The 15,850-nt window shown below is 37.7% G+C and overlaps 1 protein-coding gene across 1 annotated transcript in view; it reads left to right on the top strand.

The window, feature by feature from the left end:
* prelid2 (PRELI domain containing 2) overlaps positions 1–12,597 on the top strand; it is a 60,944-nt gene extending 48,347 nt beyond the window's left edge. The window contains exons 6-7 of the mRNA XM_003224101.4: positions 10,198–10,264; positions 10,728–12,597. Coding sequence (XP_003224149.1) covers positions 10,198–10,254 — 57 coding nt within the window. The 3' untranslated portion in view covers positions 10,255–10,264; positions 10,728–12,597. The remainder of the gene's footprint in view (positions 1–10,197; positions 10,265–10,727) is intronic.
* The last annotated feature ends 3,253 nt before the right edge of the window (positions 12,598–15,850 follow it).

The following is a 15,850-nucleotide window of genomic DNA, read 5'->3' as shown; positions in this document are numbered from 1 at the left end:
TCAGAAGGTAACCATTTTTCAAATGTATGCTAGCCAAAGACTTGTTCAGTTTCTGGAGCAAAAGGTTTCTGAATCTTAAACCAAAGTGTTTTCTCAAGGCCACGGAGATGAAACAATGCTACCTCTCCATAGCTTTAAGTTATGAATTACCTCATGCAATCTGTACCAGCCACACAGTTTCAGTGTGTAAAGTAATATAGCGAGCAATCATTGTGAAAGTGGCTCCTACCATCTATATATATAAAAAGCTTCTGGACTTTTTACCTAGAAGTAGGCAACGAAACTACACGACCCAGAATCACAAAACTTGGCAACACAACCCGCCGTCCTTGCCCCTAGGTTCCGACAACAAAAAGAAAAGAAAATTAAAGTCCTAATTAGAGGGAGAGGAATAACTGTTTTTATCCAATTGCTACCAGCTAGAAGGCTAAGCTCTGCCCACTTGGTCTCCTAGCAACCCACTCAGCCCAGGGCCTCTTCAACCAGGCTTCTTCCCCACTGCCTATAAAATACAGATTATCTGATTTTAACTGGATTATATGGCAGTGTAGACTCAAGGCCCTTCCACACAGCTAAATAACCCGTTTATAATCTTATATTATCTGCTTTGAACTGGATTATCTTGAGTCCACGCTGCCAGATAATTCACTTCAGTGTGCATTTTATATGGCTGTGTAGAACGGGCCTCATATAATCCAGTTCTAAGCAGATAATATAAGATGATAAATATACAGTAGAGTCTCACTTATCCAACATAAACAGGCCCGCAGAATGTTGGATAAGTGAGTATTTTGGATAATAAGAAGGGATTCAGGAAAAGCCGATTAAACATCAAATTAGGTAATCATTATACAAATTAAGCACCAAAACATCATGTTATACAACAAATTTCACACAAAAAGTAGTTCAATGTGCAGTAATGCTATGTAGTAATTACTGTATTTACAAATTTAGCACCAAAATATCACAATGAATTTAAAACATTGATTACAAAAACACTGACTACAAAAACGATGACTGCGTTGGATAATCCAGAACATTGGATAAGCGAATGTTGGATAAGTGAGATTCTACTGTAATATGAAATAATTACTGTGGTAGAATAGTACACAACTGTGATGTCTCATGGGCCTTGTAGTCCCGCCCCTAGTGTCACTGTGGCAGATGAGGATGAAAACATGGGGTTTTCTCCGGATCAACAACAGCCGGAATCCTTCCAGATGCCTGATATTGATGTTCTCACCCCAGAACCAATTAAGACAGACCTTGAGCAGCTCTCACCTCCCTTCGCTAGGAGACAGTCCTTTGCTGCAGACAGGGGAGTGAAAGAGCGGGTTCGCAGGAGCTTGAGAATTGCAGCCAAACAAGACACTGATTAGCCATGTTTCCCCTGGGAAAATCCAGGGAGTCTCACATCTGGAGAAAGCTGGGTTTCGTTTCCCGTTCTCTAGGGAAAGAGAACGCTGGACACCTACTTGGCGGGAAAACGAGACCCAGATATAGGTGCCTGGCACGGTTGGTCCCAGAGCAGCTTCAGGAGTGAAATCGCGTTCCAGCCTTGTGTGGACTTCGCAAAGTCCGCAAATCCAGTTTCCTTGCCTTGCTTATTCAAGTATTTCAAGAATTGCCTTGCCTTGTTCTTAGTCACGGACCTTGTTCTTAGAATCAAGTTTTCGTTCCAGCTTTGTTGTGAATTATACCTTGGACCTTGAAAGACCCTGGACAATTCCCCACACTATTGCTTGGCAATAGTGTGTGTTTCGGTTTATTGGATTTTATCTTTGGACTCTAATATCATTTATTGGACAAACTATTTCTGGACTATATTTGACCTCATTTGAAAGGTCTGCTTCTGGACTATAATTTCTACTTGCTTTTATTATTCTTATATATTTCCTTAATAAAGATATTAGATAGTTTATTGGCCTCCGTGTATGGTTCTTGGAGCTCCGCTGCCTTGAGTGTGACAACAACAATATAATCTCTAAAACCAGGACAGTAAATAAAGAGCAACACTCTGAATGCAGGCAAATTGGGAATTCCAGAAAGTAAACAATCAGGGCCAGCTAACACCTCCTAAGAAAGGTTTCTTCCAGAAATTATTATTTTATTATGACACAGCAAACAAGATAGGCATGTTGGATTTCGTTTTACAAAATCACAAATCGAACACTTCCCAAGTGTCTAGGACTGTGTGATGTATTTTCGGATGATGCGTGCAGATCCCAGTAGGGTGGCCTTTTGCAGTTGGCAGATTGTAATTTTGTCAATACCTATTGTTTCCAAATGCCAGCTGAGAGCTTTTGGCATGGCACACAATGTGCCGATCACCACCGGGACCACCTGTACTGGTTTCTGCCAGAGTCTTTGAAGTTCAATCTTGAGGTCCTGTTTTTCCTGTTGTTTTTCGTCAATGTGACTGTCACCTGGGATGGCAGCATCAATGATCCAAACCCTTTTCTTTTCCACAACTGTGATGTCTGGTGTGTTGTGTTCCAGAACTTTGTCAGTCTGGATTCGGAAGTCCCACAGTATCTTTGCGTGCTCATTTTCCAATACTTTTGCAGGTTTGTGATCCCATCAGTTCTTTACTGCTGGGAGGTGGTACTTGAGGCATAAGTTCCAATGGATCATTTGGGCCACATGGTTGTGCCTCTGTTTGTAATCTGTCTGTGCAATTTTCTTACAGCAGCTGAGGATATGATCAATGGTTTCTTCAGTTTCCTTGCACAGTCTGCATTTTGGGTCATCAGCTGATTTTTCGATCTTGGCCTTAATTGCATTTGTTCTGATGGCTTGCTCCTGGGTTGCAAGGATCAGGCCTTCTGTCTCCTTCTTCAGTGTCCCATTTGTGAGCCAGAGCCAGGTCTTCTCCTTATCAGCTTTTCTTTCAATTTTGTCAAGGAACTTTCCATGCAATGTTTCCATGCCAGCTGTCAGCTCTAGTTTGTAGTGTGGTCTTCTTGTACTGGTTTTTTTGTCTGCTGTGCTTTGAGGAGTTTCTGATTTTTGACTTCAATCAAAGCAGGTTCTTCACTTTGCTTTACATATTCTGCCAGGGCATGCTCTTCTTCTTTGACTGCTTGTTTTACTTGTAAGAGTCCTCTGCTACCTGATCTTCTAGGCAGATATAGCCGGTCAACATCACTACGAGGGAGCAGTGAATGATGAATGGTCACGAGTTTTCTTGTTTTTCTGTCCAAATTGTCCAGTTTCGCCTGTGTCCACTTTATAATGCCAGTAATATATCTTATGACAGATATGGCCCAGGTGTTTATGGCCTTGATGGTGTTGCCTCCATTGAGCTTGCTTTTGAGAATTTTTCTGACCCTTTGTGTGTATTCTTTGCTGACCACAGTTTTCACATGTTCATGCTTGATGTTGTCCAACTGTAATATGCCCAGATATTTATAGGCCTCTGGCTGGTGACACTTTATTGTTTGGCCATTAGGCATATTTATTGTCACGCCCAAGGCAACAGAGCACTAAGAACCGAACACAGAGGCCAATAACTATCTAATATCTTTATTAAGGAAATATATAAGAATAATAAAAACAAGTAGAAAATATAGTCCAGAAGCAGACCTATCAAATGAGGTCAAATATAGTCCAGAAATGTTTTGTCCAATAAATGATATTAGAGTTCAAAGTAGAATCCAACAAACCGAAACACACACTATTGCCAAGCAATAGTGTGGGGAAATGTCCAGAATCTTTCAAGGTCCAAGGTAAATTCACAACAAGGCTGGAAACAAAACTTGATTCTATGAACAAGGTCCGTGGCTAGGAACAAGGCAAGGCAATTCTTGAATACTTGGCTAGGCAAAGCAAGGAGACTGGGGTTGCGGACTTTGCGAAGTCCACACAAGGCTGGAAACACGAAATCACTCCTGAAGCTGCTCTGACTCCGCACGGAACCTACCGTGCCAGGCACATTTAACTGGGTCTCGTTTTCCTGCCAAGCAGGTGTCCAGCATTCTCTTTCCCTAGAGAACAGGAAACGAAACACAGCTCTCTCCAGATGTGAGACTCCCTAGATTTTCCCAGGGGAACATGGCTAATCAGTGTCTTGTTTAGCTGCAAGTCTCAAACTCCTCCGAACCTGCTACTTCTCTCCCCTGCCCGCAGTATAGGATTGTCTCCTAACAAAAGGGGGTGAGAACTGCTCAAGGTCTGTTTTAATGGGTTCTTGGGCAAAAACATCAACATCAGGCATCTGGAAAGATTCCGGCTCTTGCTGAGCCGGCGAAAACCCCATGTTTTCATCTTCATCAGCCACGGTGGCACTGGGAGCAGGACTACAAGGCCCATGAGGCATTACATTTATGCCCTCACTTTCAATGATTTTCCCCTTCTTCAATGCCACTGTTGAACATTTGTCCAAACCAAACTCCATGCTGATATAAGTGCTAAAAATTCGGACAGTGTTGGTCAGAGACTGGATTTCAGTTTCCGTTTTCCCATACAGCTTCAGGTCATCCATGTACATCAGATGTGAAATTTTGTGAGATGTCTTAGATGTTTGATAGCCGAGATTTGTTTTTTGTAAGATTGTTGACAGAGGGATCATGGCAATAATGAAAAGCAGAGGGGACAATGAATCTCCCTGGAGAATTCCTCTTCTGTTGTTGACAAGTCCATAGCTTTCATTTCCAACAAACAGTTCAGTTTTCCAATGCTCCATCATGTTTTCAATAAAGGTGCCAACGTTTTTACAAATCCCGATGGAATCCAGGCACTTGATGATCTAGCTGTGTGGGAGTGAGTCAAGGGCCTTTTTGTAGTCAATCCACTTCATGTGAAGATTAGCTTTTCGGCTTTTACAGTTCTCCAGAATGATTTTGTCAATTAATAACTGGTATTTTGTGTCCCTGCTTTTCCGTTTGTTACCTTTCTGTTCATCTGGCAAGATGTTTTTTTCTCCAAGATAATCTTGAATTTTGTCAGCTATGATGCCAGTTAGTAGTTTTAACATAGTGGGCAGACACGTTATTGGCCTATAGTTTCCTGGTGCTGCTCCTTTTGCTGGATCCTTTTGTATCAGGTATGTTCTTCCAGTTGTTAGCCATTCACTGATACTTCCTTTCTGCAGCATCTCATTTCCGTGTAAACTAATCAGATGGACATCAAGTGCCTTGAGCCAAAATCCATGAAGGTGATCACTACAGGGTGATGTAATAATAATAATAATAATAATAATAATAATAATAATAATAATAATAATAATAATGTTGCTGTGAACCGTGAAAATGAACACAATCTGGCTCCAAGTATTCAAAAACACTAAAATCAGAATATATAAAAATTACTGTGGTATAATAAAACAGAACAATACAATCTCTAAAATCAGAACTCTAAATAAAGAACACTCTGAAAACAGGGGAATTCCAGACAGGAAACAGTCAGACCCAGCTAACACCTCCCAACAAAGTATTCCCATTACCAAAGTCTGGCAAATCCTCTGTTTTATGAGGGCCATAGCCTTGTTTTTTGTTTTTTTGTTTTTTTGGAATGTGTGTGCTCAAGCACTGCATTGGGTATTTCTTCATTTACACAGACAGTAGAAGCACATAAAATACCGCAAAGAACAACACTCTGAAAACAAGGGAATTCCAGGCAGGAAACAATCAGGGCCAGCTAACCCCTCCCAACAAAAAATTCCCTTATGGAGAAAGCAGCCAGGCTTTAAAGCTACAAGGCCATTACATGCTAATCATTTTGGCTAATTACAGCATTCATACTTGCCTCCAACAGACAAAATAAAAAAGAACAATCAAAAATATTGTATATTCACAAGCTTTAGGAAAAAATATACCCTGATGGCGCAGCATGTTAAAACGCTGAGCTCCTGAACTTGTGGACCGAAAGGTCGCAGGTTCAAATTGGTGGAGCGGAGGGAACCCCCACTGTTAGCCCCAGATTCTGCCAACCCAGAAGTTCAAAAACATGCAAATGTGAGTAGATTAATACGTATTGCTTTGGCAGGAAGGTAACGCTGCTCCATGCAGTCATGCCACATGACCTTGGAGGTGTCTACGGACAACGCCAGCTCTTCGGCTTAGAAATGGAGATGAGCACCAACCCCCAGAGTCAGACATGACATGTCAGGGGAAAACCTTTATTCTTTACCTTAACTACCACCAATTCCTCAATACTTTATTTCCCATACCACCATACTTCGCCACAGCAACGCATGGCTGGGCACAGCTAGTGTCATATATAAAGGATACCATTGTTGTTTCTTCTTGCTATAATACCTTTGTTCTTTTATGACATTTGGACCATTAATTAATTCCGGGATGTTCCCTAGCCATGGAAGTTCTAAGGGTCATTTTTTAAAAACCCACAAGACTGATAGCTATGGTTGACCTTTAAAAAAAAAAAAAGTACAGACAGAAAGAACCACTGTCATATTTCCGCCCTTTTGAGGCTACCTCAGGCAGGAAGGCTTTGGGACTATGGGATGGACGGTATACCAGCAATATGCCTGTTCTGCCTCTTTGCTTTAAATATCCCACTGGAATACTGTGCAGGTGAGCCAACTGATATCAGTGACAGCTGTTGTAAAAAAGATAGCCTGTAGTTTGATTTAAAATAAAGACAGTTGAAGGAAGAGACAGAGGCTATATGAATATAAGGATTTAATTGACTACAACACGGTGATACAACCTTAGTGAACTTATGACCCAGATAAATGGGTTGAATCCGCTTTAGCTTGAGTACTCTTAGATTAAACTCATTTGCGCTTCTTTATAGATCAAGCTTAGAAATCCAATAAACTTGCTATTAATGACAGCTAATGTCTTCTGCCATGATTCTTTTAAAAATCCTTTTAGAAGATGAATATGACATTTAAGAAGTGAAAGATTTAATGGTAAAATGATTCAAGACATTGGAGAAAATTATCTGAGAATATTATTGGGTAGCTCATGATCGTTTTCTTGAATTATGAGCACTAGAGATATTTTAAAGTGTTGTCCAGATGGCACATTGCAGCTGCAATTTTATGTGCACTTCATTTTTCTCAGTGCCAGATTACAACTATCTTTTAATACATTTGAAATTATTGTGTTTTCAGCTGGTAAATCGCTATTCTTCCCTGTGTTTTGTAATATTTAATATTGTGTTCAATTGTAATGTAAATCTCTAATGTTTAAATACAAAAAGAACATTCAGGATTTATTAATGAAGATGAGCCTATCTTCAAATAAATATAAAATGTATAGGTCAGCAAATTAACAATTTTGTTTGAAAAGAATATTTTTAGTATTTTATTTAGCCATTAAACAGGATGGAAATGCTGGCTTGTAGCTGCCCTTTCTTTCTTAGTCATTTTGTAAATTTTCCTCCTTTCCTGCCCTAGCCTTTCTGTCAAACAGTACAGTACTCCTTAAGACAGCTGTGCTGTGAGGAAGAAAGAAAAAGCAATTGTCATACTGTGAACATAATTGAGTCAATAAATAACACTTTAAAATGCCCAAGGAAAATCTCAGAGTTTTCACATGTCAATTAGTGCTCTACTTAGTAAACAATAGCAAGCTTAATTTAGACTGATGGGTGTGTTAGTCCATTCCCATTTCCTGTGGAGATAGAGGAGGCAGAAAAGGAAAGTACTAGCCTGAATAATTTTTCATTATTTTTCAAAGCTGTGTTTAGCCCAAGTTTGCATACAAGTTATTTTGAAAACCACTGTGCAAATTTGTGCAAGAAAAATAAAGAATTTTACTTTTTCTATTTATATATTTCTCTCCTTTCCCCCAGTTGACTCAAGACAACTTCAATAAATTAACAGAAAAGCAGAGAAGTAACTAAAATATAACTGAAATTAAAAATATGAGAATTTTTTTAAAAAAACAAATCTATCAAAAAGCAACAGATCAAGATCCAGATTTCCACCTAGCAATGGAATCTCATTGGGTGACCTTGGGTGAGTCATTTTGCTCTGAGTCAGAGGGCCAAGGCCACCCCCACCCCAAACAAATATTGCCTAGAAAACCCTGTGATAAATTTTTCTCACCATAAATTGGAAACTATTTGAAGACACAACAACATGATTCCTCTACAAACATCTCCCAAATGAAACAAAGATTTTGCCTGCTACCTGAAGAACATCATGGAGGGAAATAGTATAGTTTCTCCATGAAATGAGTTCCAGAGCCTGGAAGGAGCCACACAACCCTTCCCTAGTCTCACCAGACATGCCTGAATTCAAGACCAAACACAGTGACAGCCTAATTGGCTTATTCAGGTTTTTGAGATTGTCAGTAACACACATTTTTCATTGTGTGCCATGAATCTTTCAATATATGTGTGTGTGTTTTCAAAACTGAAATGCTTTATTTACTGTATGTGCAGAATTTCAAGGCATGGCCATGTTCATCTGCAGCAGTACGCAAATGGGATCTTGAGACTGAGAGGAAGATGTTGGTAGCATAAGCCTACCTTATCAGATGCATCAGGGAGGAATTCCTAGCAATATGCCATTATGAGTAGGCTGCATGTGTGAATAGCAATAGAAATGCAAAATCTGTGGGTATGGTAATGAGATGACCACTTCAGTTTTAATTATGATAATTGCAAGCAAAAGGCAGGAGGAAAGATATTGCCTAAAGCCAAACTGAGTAGATAATAGTGGCCAACACACATTTTGGAACCTAAACATTAGACCAGTTTCTGGTTATATTTGACTTGCTGATTTCAAAAATGGCACCAGTTTTCACCTCTAGTTTTTGAGTTATAGAACTAATGCCATCTACCAGTCTTCATTTGCTTGCCCATAGAAAATAATAACCATAGCTAAGAAACTAGAGCTGATGCCGTCTATTGAGTGTCGTTTTCTGACTTAGCTCCCCAAATTACCCCAGGAACAGGCCTAAAAACCAAGACACCAAGATTTTTTTGTTGGACTGTATAACCATATGAATGGTGGATGGAGCTAATGGGATGTAGTATGATTCTGTTTGGGTACCAGAAAAGCTATATGATAAACTGGCCAAGAGAGCCTGCATGGGATGGGGGTGTCAACTATTGTTATAATACGTGTATTGTGCTGGGAAATCATTGTTTCTCTTCAGCTCCCACTCAATGGATTGTAGTTTGTGGATATATTCCAATTCAGCTGCTTCTCTTCCCAATTTTTCTTTGTAGACTTTTAGGTTGAGGATAGCTGTTCTGAGACCAGAGATGAAATGTCCAGTAAATTTTAAATGATCTTCAGCTGTTTTTTGTGTATTCCTATTCCTAATGTTTGATTTGGGTCAGTTTATTACTTGGTACAGAGACTATCCTGTTTGCCCAAGGTGGAGTGCTGAAAGGCATTGTTGATAAAATATGTCATTTATTACATTAGAGGATGAGAAAATCCCTTTAAAATTGTGGGTGATGTGATTAGCGCCAGTGATTACATTTCCTGTATAGATGCATGGGCAGAGTTGGTAGCTTGGTTTGTGGCAAGATCTGGTCCCCTTTTCCTTATCCATGTTGTGTGTCCTTCCAGTTAATCAATAACTAGTTAAGATTGGGAGGCTGTTTGTAGACAATAAAGGTCTGCCTACCACCAAGAGAAGGACAGCATTATTTCCAGAATAGATCATAATTTCTTGAGGATATGTCTGAACTACAGTAACAACCAGTGGAATCCAGCAATTTCCTGTTTTTAGTCTGTTCTGTAATAGATGACATGCTCAGAGATTTCCCTTCTGATAGATTAAGAATTTTCATAAGCATTATTGGTTACTACTAGCATTATTATTTCCTAGTGACTTTATGCTTTTGTGTACTTTTCTATTTCAGATTCTAACATAAATTGTAGTACTATCAGCACAGCTCTTAAAAATTCCATATTCCAACCCATAATTGGCAGTCTAGAAGTCTGATTGGCAGAAGGTCTCCAGCGTTCTGTCCAATGTCTTTCTCATTACCTGTAACCCAAACTTTTAGACATATATTCTAGGAAATGAAGCTAGGGATTTCTGTATGCAAAACACCCCCTAAACTCGTATCTAAATCTGTTACTAGGAGGCCAATGGCATTAAAAAAAACGAATTACATAGCAGTAAAGACTAAGATTACTCTTTCTGGTGATGCAGATGGCCTGAAATTTCTTGGATGATCTCTTTAAAAAGGCTATTCCTTTTTTTGAAGACTGGTCTATTTGTAATCAACGATGATAACATTTACATATCTTCCCCTACACAGAGTATTTCAATAATGGAGAAACTTCTGCAAGAACAGTTTGGAAGCCCATTTTTGTAATTGGAAAAAAGTGAGTGTTCATATTTTGTTTCTTTTTCATAGTATGGAAATTAAACTTACTAAAGAAAGTCCAAAGATTGTATTTAATGGTATTAGGGTGCTAGTGGGATGTTTCTGTCATATCATTGTGAAACATAATCAATTAAAATAGTTCCTGTTTTTACAAATCATGTGCAAACCATGTGCATGTTCAGGATGTCTTCATTGTAGTAAATGTTATGTGAGTGTTGTTGCATTAGTGTTTCTACAACTGCTGACAGAACACAACTGTTAGTACAAGATATCACATTTACTTTTTCTATGAATGTTATATAGGCTCCAGCGACTGGATTTTTAAAGTTAATTTCTCCAAGTATTGTTCATAGAGAAATACAGTTATGTTCTACCAGTAGTTCTAAAAATAGAGCAAACAAATTGCTATTGGTTTTGTGTGTAATACATGTTCTGTGAGATTCTTTTTTGGTATTTTTCAGGAAGAGAAATCTCCATGCATTTAAAGTTTATCCACAGCAATAGGTACCGACTTTGCTTCTTGATGAAGTTAACTTTATGGACTGCTTTATCAAAGAAAGAAACACTTGAGTGAAAGAAGACACTGATCAGACTACTTTAAGTGACATAAATGAAATGATATTATGTTCCCAGGGTGATCATGGAGAACAAAAGTGCATTTTGAAAAATTCACCAATGTGAACTTATGCTCTAATCTCCAAAGTTGTAAGTGAGCACAGAAAAACTGAAGACCACGGACCCTTTGCTTCTTTGAAGAGTCTTCTATCAGCTAAGAGAACAAGGGTTTCCTCTTATTTCAGTGTGTTCACACAAGACATATGATCTATTCCATAGAAATGCTTAAAGGGACTAAGATACTTGATTGGTAGATACTGTGAATAGATAATATATTATCACATTGTAAGCTTTCAGGGTATTTTTATCTTCAACATTCTGGTACTCCATAAGAAAAAAATGCTTTAAAAATCCACAAATACTATTCAGGTCTTTAATGTTTGCCAATATAGCCCTACAAAATGTGAATTATTGGAGAACTACATTAGTTTTCTATGGGCTTGTCTACACTGATGAAAACAAATCTGTTTGTCACAACATTTTCCCAGTCTACACTGATCCTGCAGTGATGCTTTTAACACCACACACACCACACATATTGGAGTGAGGTCGTCATAACCGACCATGCATTTCCCCTGGCAGAATGCGCCTCAGTATTTGGAGGCCATCTGCATTCCCAATTTTTTTTTGCATGATTTTTGGCCACAAAGTCATAGGTGCTTTAGGGTTTTTTTCTATCATGAATAAACCTATTTTCAGTTAAAGAGAGATGCAGCAATGCTAATATAGCAAGTATCCGCAGAAATGAATTTTCTTTTTAAAAAATAAAATAAAATTGAACCTAGGAAAGAATCCTCCCAGATAGGAATGCTCTCCTCCCACCAACAAGTGCCACCCACCACTAACTCCACCCTCAAAAATACAGTGAAGCAATGCCACCTGAAGGACTAACCACAAGTCTAGAAATGCAGATTTTCTGTAAAACTTTAGGGTAAAGGGCAAGATTTTTTTAAAAAAACAATTAAAGCCCAAATAAATGTCTCGCAAATGAATAATCATGAACATTTTATGTCAGGATCAGAACATGTACAAGGTGAGTATGGTTTTTGTTGCCCATGTAGGCAGTCCCATAGTTTGCAAAAGCCAAGCCTTGAAATATTTTAGTTAATGTTAAAATGCAGTGAAAGGGTTTTTTTTTTACAAAGAGAGTAAGTTCCTTGTTTTTTTTTTCTTTTACTGCTTATAATGGATGAATTCAAAGTATGCTTATTATAAACTGCCAGGAAATTTAAATGGTAAATTGATTTGGGGCTCAGTTTTTGTGTTTCACTTTACTTTTATTTTTTTATATCTTTTATACATTGTATTGTTGAATCATGCTGTCTACATATTTTATTTATGCAGTGGAATATAGCAAGGGAATACAGATTTACAAATAAGTGTTGAAATGTTGGCATCTGTAATTTTCTTCTTTATTAGGATAAATTTGAAGAACATTATATGGATAGTAAACATGCTGAACAGATTGTTACCATCTATCCAGAATTTTAACTCATCTGCATTGAATAGACATTGTAAATATGATGTTATCTGCTGTGTGTTTCTTATGTAAACATCCAGAGTGTTAGAAATGTCCTGGTTAAATAATACTATGTTCTGAAGTAGTAGGGAAAATTATTTTGTTTTGACATAAAATCATGTCCCTTTCAACCTTGTACCTATGTTTTTATGAGGGAGGCTGCTGGTGCAGTTGGGATTAAATTTAGATTTACCAGGCCTAGCAGTTATGTCAGGTCATTTTTAATTCATTTCCTTGAGCAATATGCCAACCTAACCAGTCACTTTGACAGCTGGCTAATGGGATTGAAAAGCATTCGAGTCACCCTGTTGGTTACCTCCCCTTCCTGCTCCCTTTTGCTTAACTGTGTCAGAAAGAGAAGGACACATATTTCTCTTAACAGTGCAAAATATACCCCGCTTTCCTTTATTTTACCCATCCTCTTCCACAGGAGGTAAGTGGTTTAAACAGGAAAGCAATCAGCAAGGAGCATGGTTGAGGAGTATCTGAACTGAACTGAAAGCAGGATCAGGATATGAATGTTGTTGTTGACAGTACAGTAGAGTCTCACTTATCCAACACTCGCTTATCCAACATTCTGGATTATCCACCACATTTTTGTAGTCAATGTTTTCAAATGTGCTAAATTCGTAACTACAGTAATTACTACATAGCATTACTACGTATTGAACTACTTTTTCTGTCAAATTTGTTGTATAACATGATGTATTGGTGCTTAATTTGTAAAATCATAACCTAATTTGATGTTTAATAGGCTTTTCCTTAATCTCTCCTTATTATCCAACATATTTGCTTATCTAACGTTCTGCCAGCCCGTTTATGTTGGATAAGTGAGACTCTACTGTATATGGGGAAATAATGATGCTCTACCCTTTTAAAAGAATCACACATACTTACATCTTATCCATAACTATCCAAGAACATGGAAGAAGCAAATTTCATATATTTGAACCACTAAAGGAAATTGCAGAGAAGCTTGGTTCCTGCTGTTCTGCAAATAAGAGGGTGTACTTGAAACAAAATCTGATTTTCTTGGAAGCTTTCCTAGATTCCTGTCTTCTACCTGAAATCTCCGTTGGGCAGTGCTTATTGCCTCAATTCCAAGACTTTTGTCAGTGTGAAAATTCATTAGTGTTTAATGGGAGAAAGAGGGAATGTGTGCCCTTCCAGATGAGGTTGCATTACAACTCCCATCACCTCTAATCATTAGTAATGTTATTTAGGACTGATGAGACTTGAAGTCCAACAGTTTCTAGAAAGCTGCACATCCTCCATGCTGATTTGGTAGTCCTCCAATTGGAAGTGTTCTAGATCTAAATTGTTTTGTGAAGCTAGTTGATGATATGATCTGTTATGTTATATTAAGATTAACTATTTTGCATTATTAAAAACATCAAATAAAGTAAGATAGTTATTTTTCACAAAAGTAAACCATGTTTCTCATTAAGCATATACATTTCTAAAAAAATATCTGCCTTCTCTCCAAGATAATCAAAGAGGTTTACTTCAAAGTTAATAGAAAACATCAACTAACAAATAATAGTATTGAATTATTCAAAAAAAATTATAAAAATGTCGAAAGAGATACAAAAACTTTTACAAAGATAGAACAATTTGGACTTGTCCCTACTTGGAAGAATGTCGGCAATTAAAATGAATGTACTTCCCAAAATGATCTATCTGTTTCAAACAATTCCAATTTTGGAATTAAATTAAAGTTTGAAATAAAGTTCCAACAAAATATATTTGTAAAAATAAAAAAACCTAGAATAAAAACGAAAACCTACAAGATGCAAAAGAGAGGGGAGGGAGTAATTTGCATTACCATGGATTAAAGAATTGATTTTTTTTTTTAAGCAAAAGATTATTAACAATTGAAGAGGATCATTTAAGATATGGTTGGCATGTATATTTTATATGAAGTTGGACTTTAACTTTAAGAAATATTGGCTAAAGAATTATTTGATAAGAATATGGAATAAATATAAAATACTTTTTTACAATAAAATACCAGAATGGACAAAATCGCAAGAGGCATTTCCACAGTTAAGAATACCAAGGAGAGAATATTTAACTTATTAATGATGATTACATTTAGGGCACCACAAAAATTAAAAACACTACAGGATCTGCAGAAAGAAGCTCCAGCAATGAAATGGTTTCTTTATTATCAACTTCAACAAAGATGTCGGTTAGACTATACAAAAACTATACAGGAATCTGAGAGTCATTGGAACCTATTACTATAGATGAAAGATGAACAGATAGTAAAATTATATCAAGTGGGTCATTCCATGCCAAGTGGTCTAAACCTTCCCACCATAATGTCTCCAATTTTGTTCAAACTCTAGCTGTAGAACCAGTCAGGTGTTAAACTCAGTTTCCCAAAATTTGAGGTGTTTAACTGCAATACTTGATGATCTAGACCCCCTTATCTGAAGGGTAGTCAGTCAGCATGCGCATGACATTTAATAAAATGCCATTTTTGGGGTCTAATAAAATTGAAACTAAATGTATAAGAACACTTAGTAAATTGAAAACCTGTACAGTTTTTTCTGCTGATTCTGATGAAATTAATTTTAACATTACGGGTGCAAAATCTAGTCAAACAAATTAACTCAAAGTGTGCATCAACATGTGTCGTGACAAATTTTGACCAATAAGCAGACTGCAACAATTTCCATGCAAATGAAGATACGGACTTGAAATTTTGACTAACCATTATACTTGTGCTGGACATCATGCCAGATTTGCAACTATCCAGCATCTATAATTGCCCTGTAGGATCTCTTCAAATTTGACACTGTCAGTGCAAATGGTAAAATGTATCAAAGTTCAAAGCCAGTTATTAAAAGGTCTACCTTAATATGTGGATAGTATCATCTGAAAGAGAAAACTTTGCTCTACAAGACTGATATCTTTTTGTTTTGCAAAGTGACCATTAAGTATCCATTTACTCAGGTTAAAGTATGTAATATTTTGTGCATTTATGCATTATGCTTTATGCATCCTCATGGTCCTGCTAGTTCGTTTTATTGGCCACTAAGACATGATATAGGAGCCCTGGTGGCGAAGTGCATTAAAGCACTTGCAGACTGAAAGGTGCCAGGTTCAAATCCCGAGAGCGGCTTGAGCGCCCGCTGTTAGCTCCAGCTCCTGCCAACCTAGCAGTTTGAAAACATGCAAATGTGAGTAGATCAATAGGTACCGCTTCGGCGGGAAGGTAACGGCACTCCATGCAGTCATGCTGGCCACATGACCTTGGAGGTGTCTACGGACAACGTCGGCTCTTCAGCTTAGAAATGGAGATGAGCACCAACCCCCAGAGTCAGATATGACTGGACTTCACGTCAGGGGAAACCTTTACCTTTACCTAAGACATGATACTTGCTGGATTCCAGAACAACTTTTCACTGTCTCCACTAGTGATATCATCTGGTCAGCAATATA

Source organism: Anolis carolinensis, chromosome 2, assembly GCF_035594765.1.
Source record: "Anolis carolinensis isolate JA03-04 chromosome 2, rAnoCar3.1.pri, whole genome shotgun sequence".
NCBI classification, from domain to species: Eukaryota; Metazoa; Chordata; class Lepidosauria; order Squamata; family Dactyloidae; genus Anolis; species Anolis carolinensis.
The sequence above is the reverse complement of the archived record's forward strand: the minus strand, read 5'-3'. Positions and strand labels throughout refer to the sequence as shown.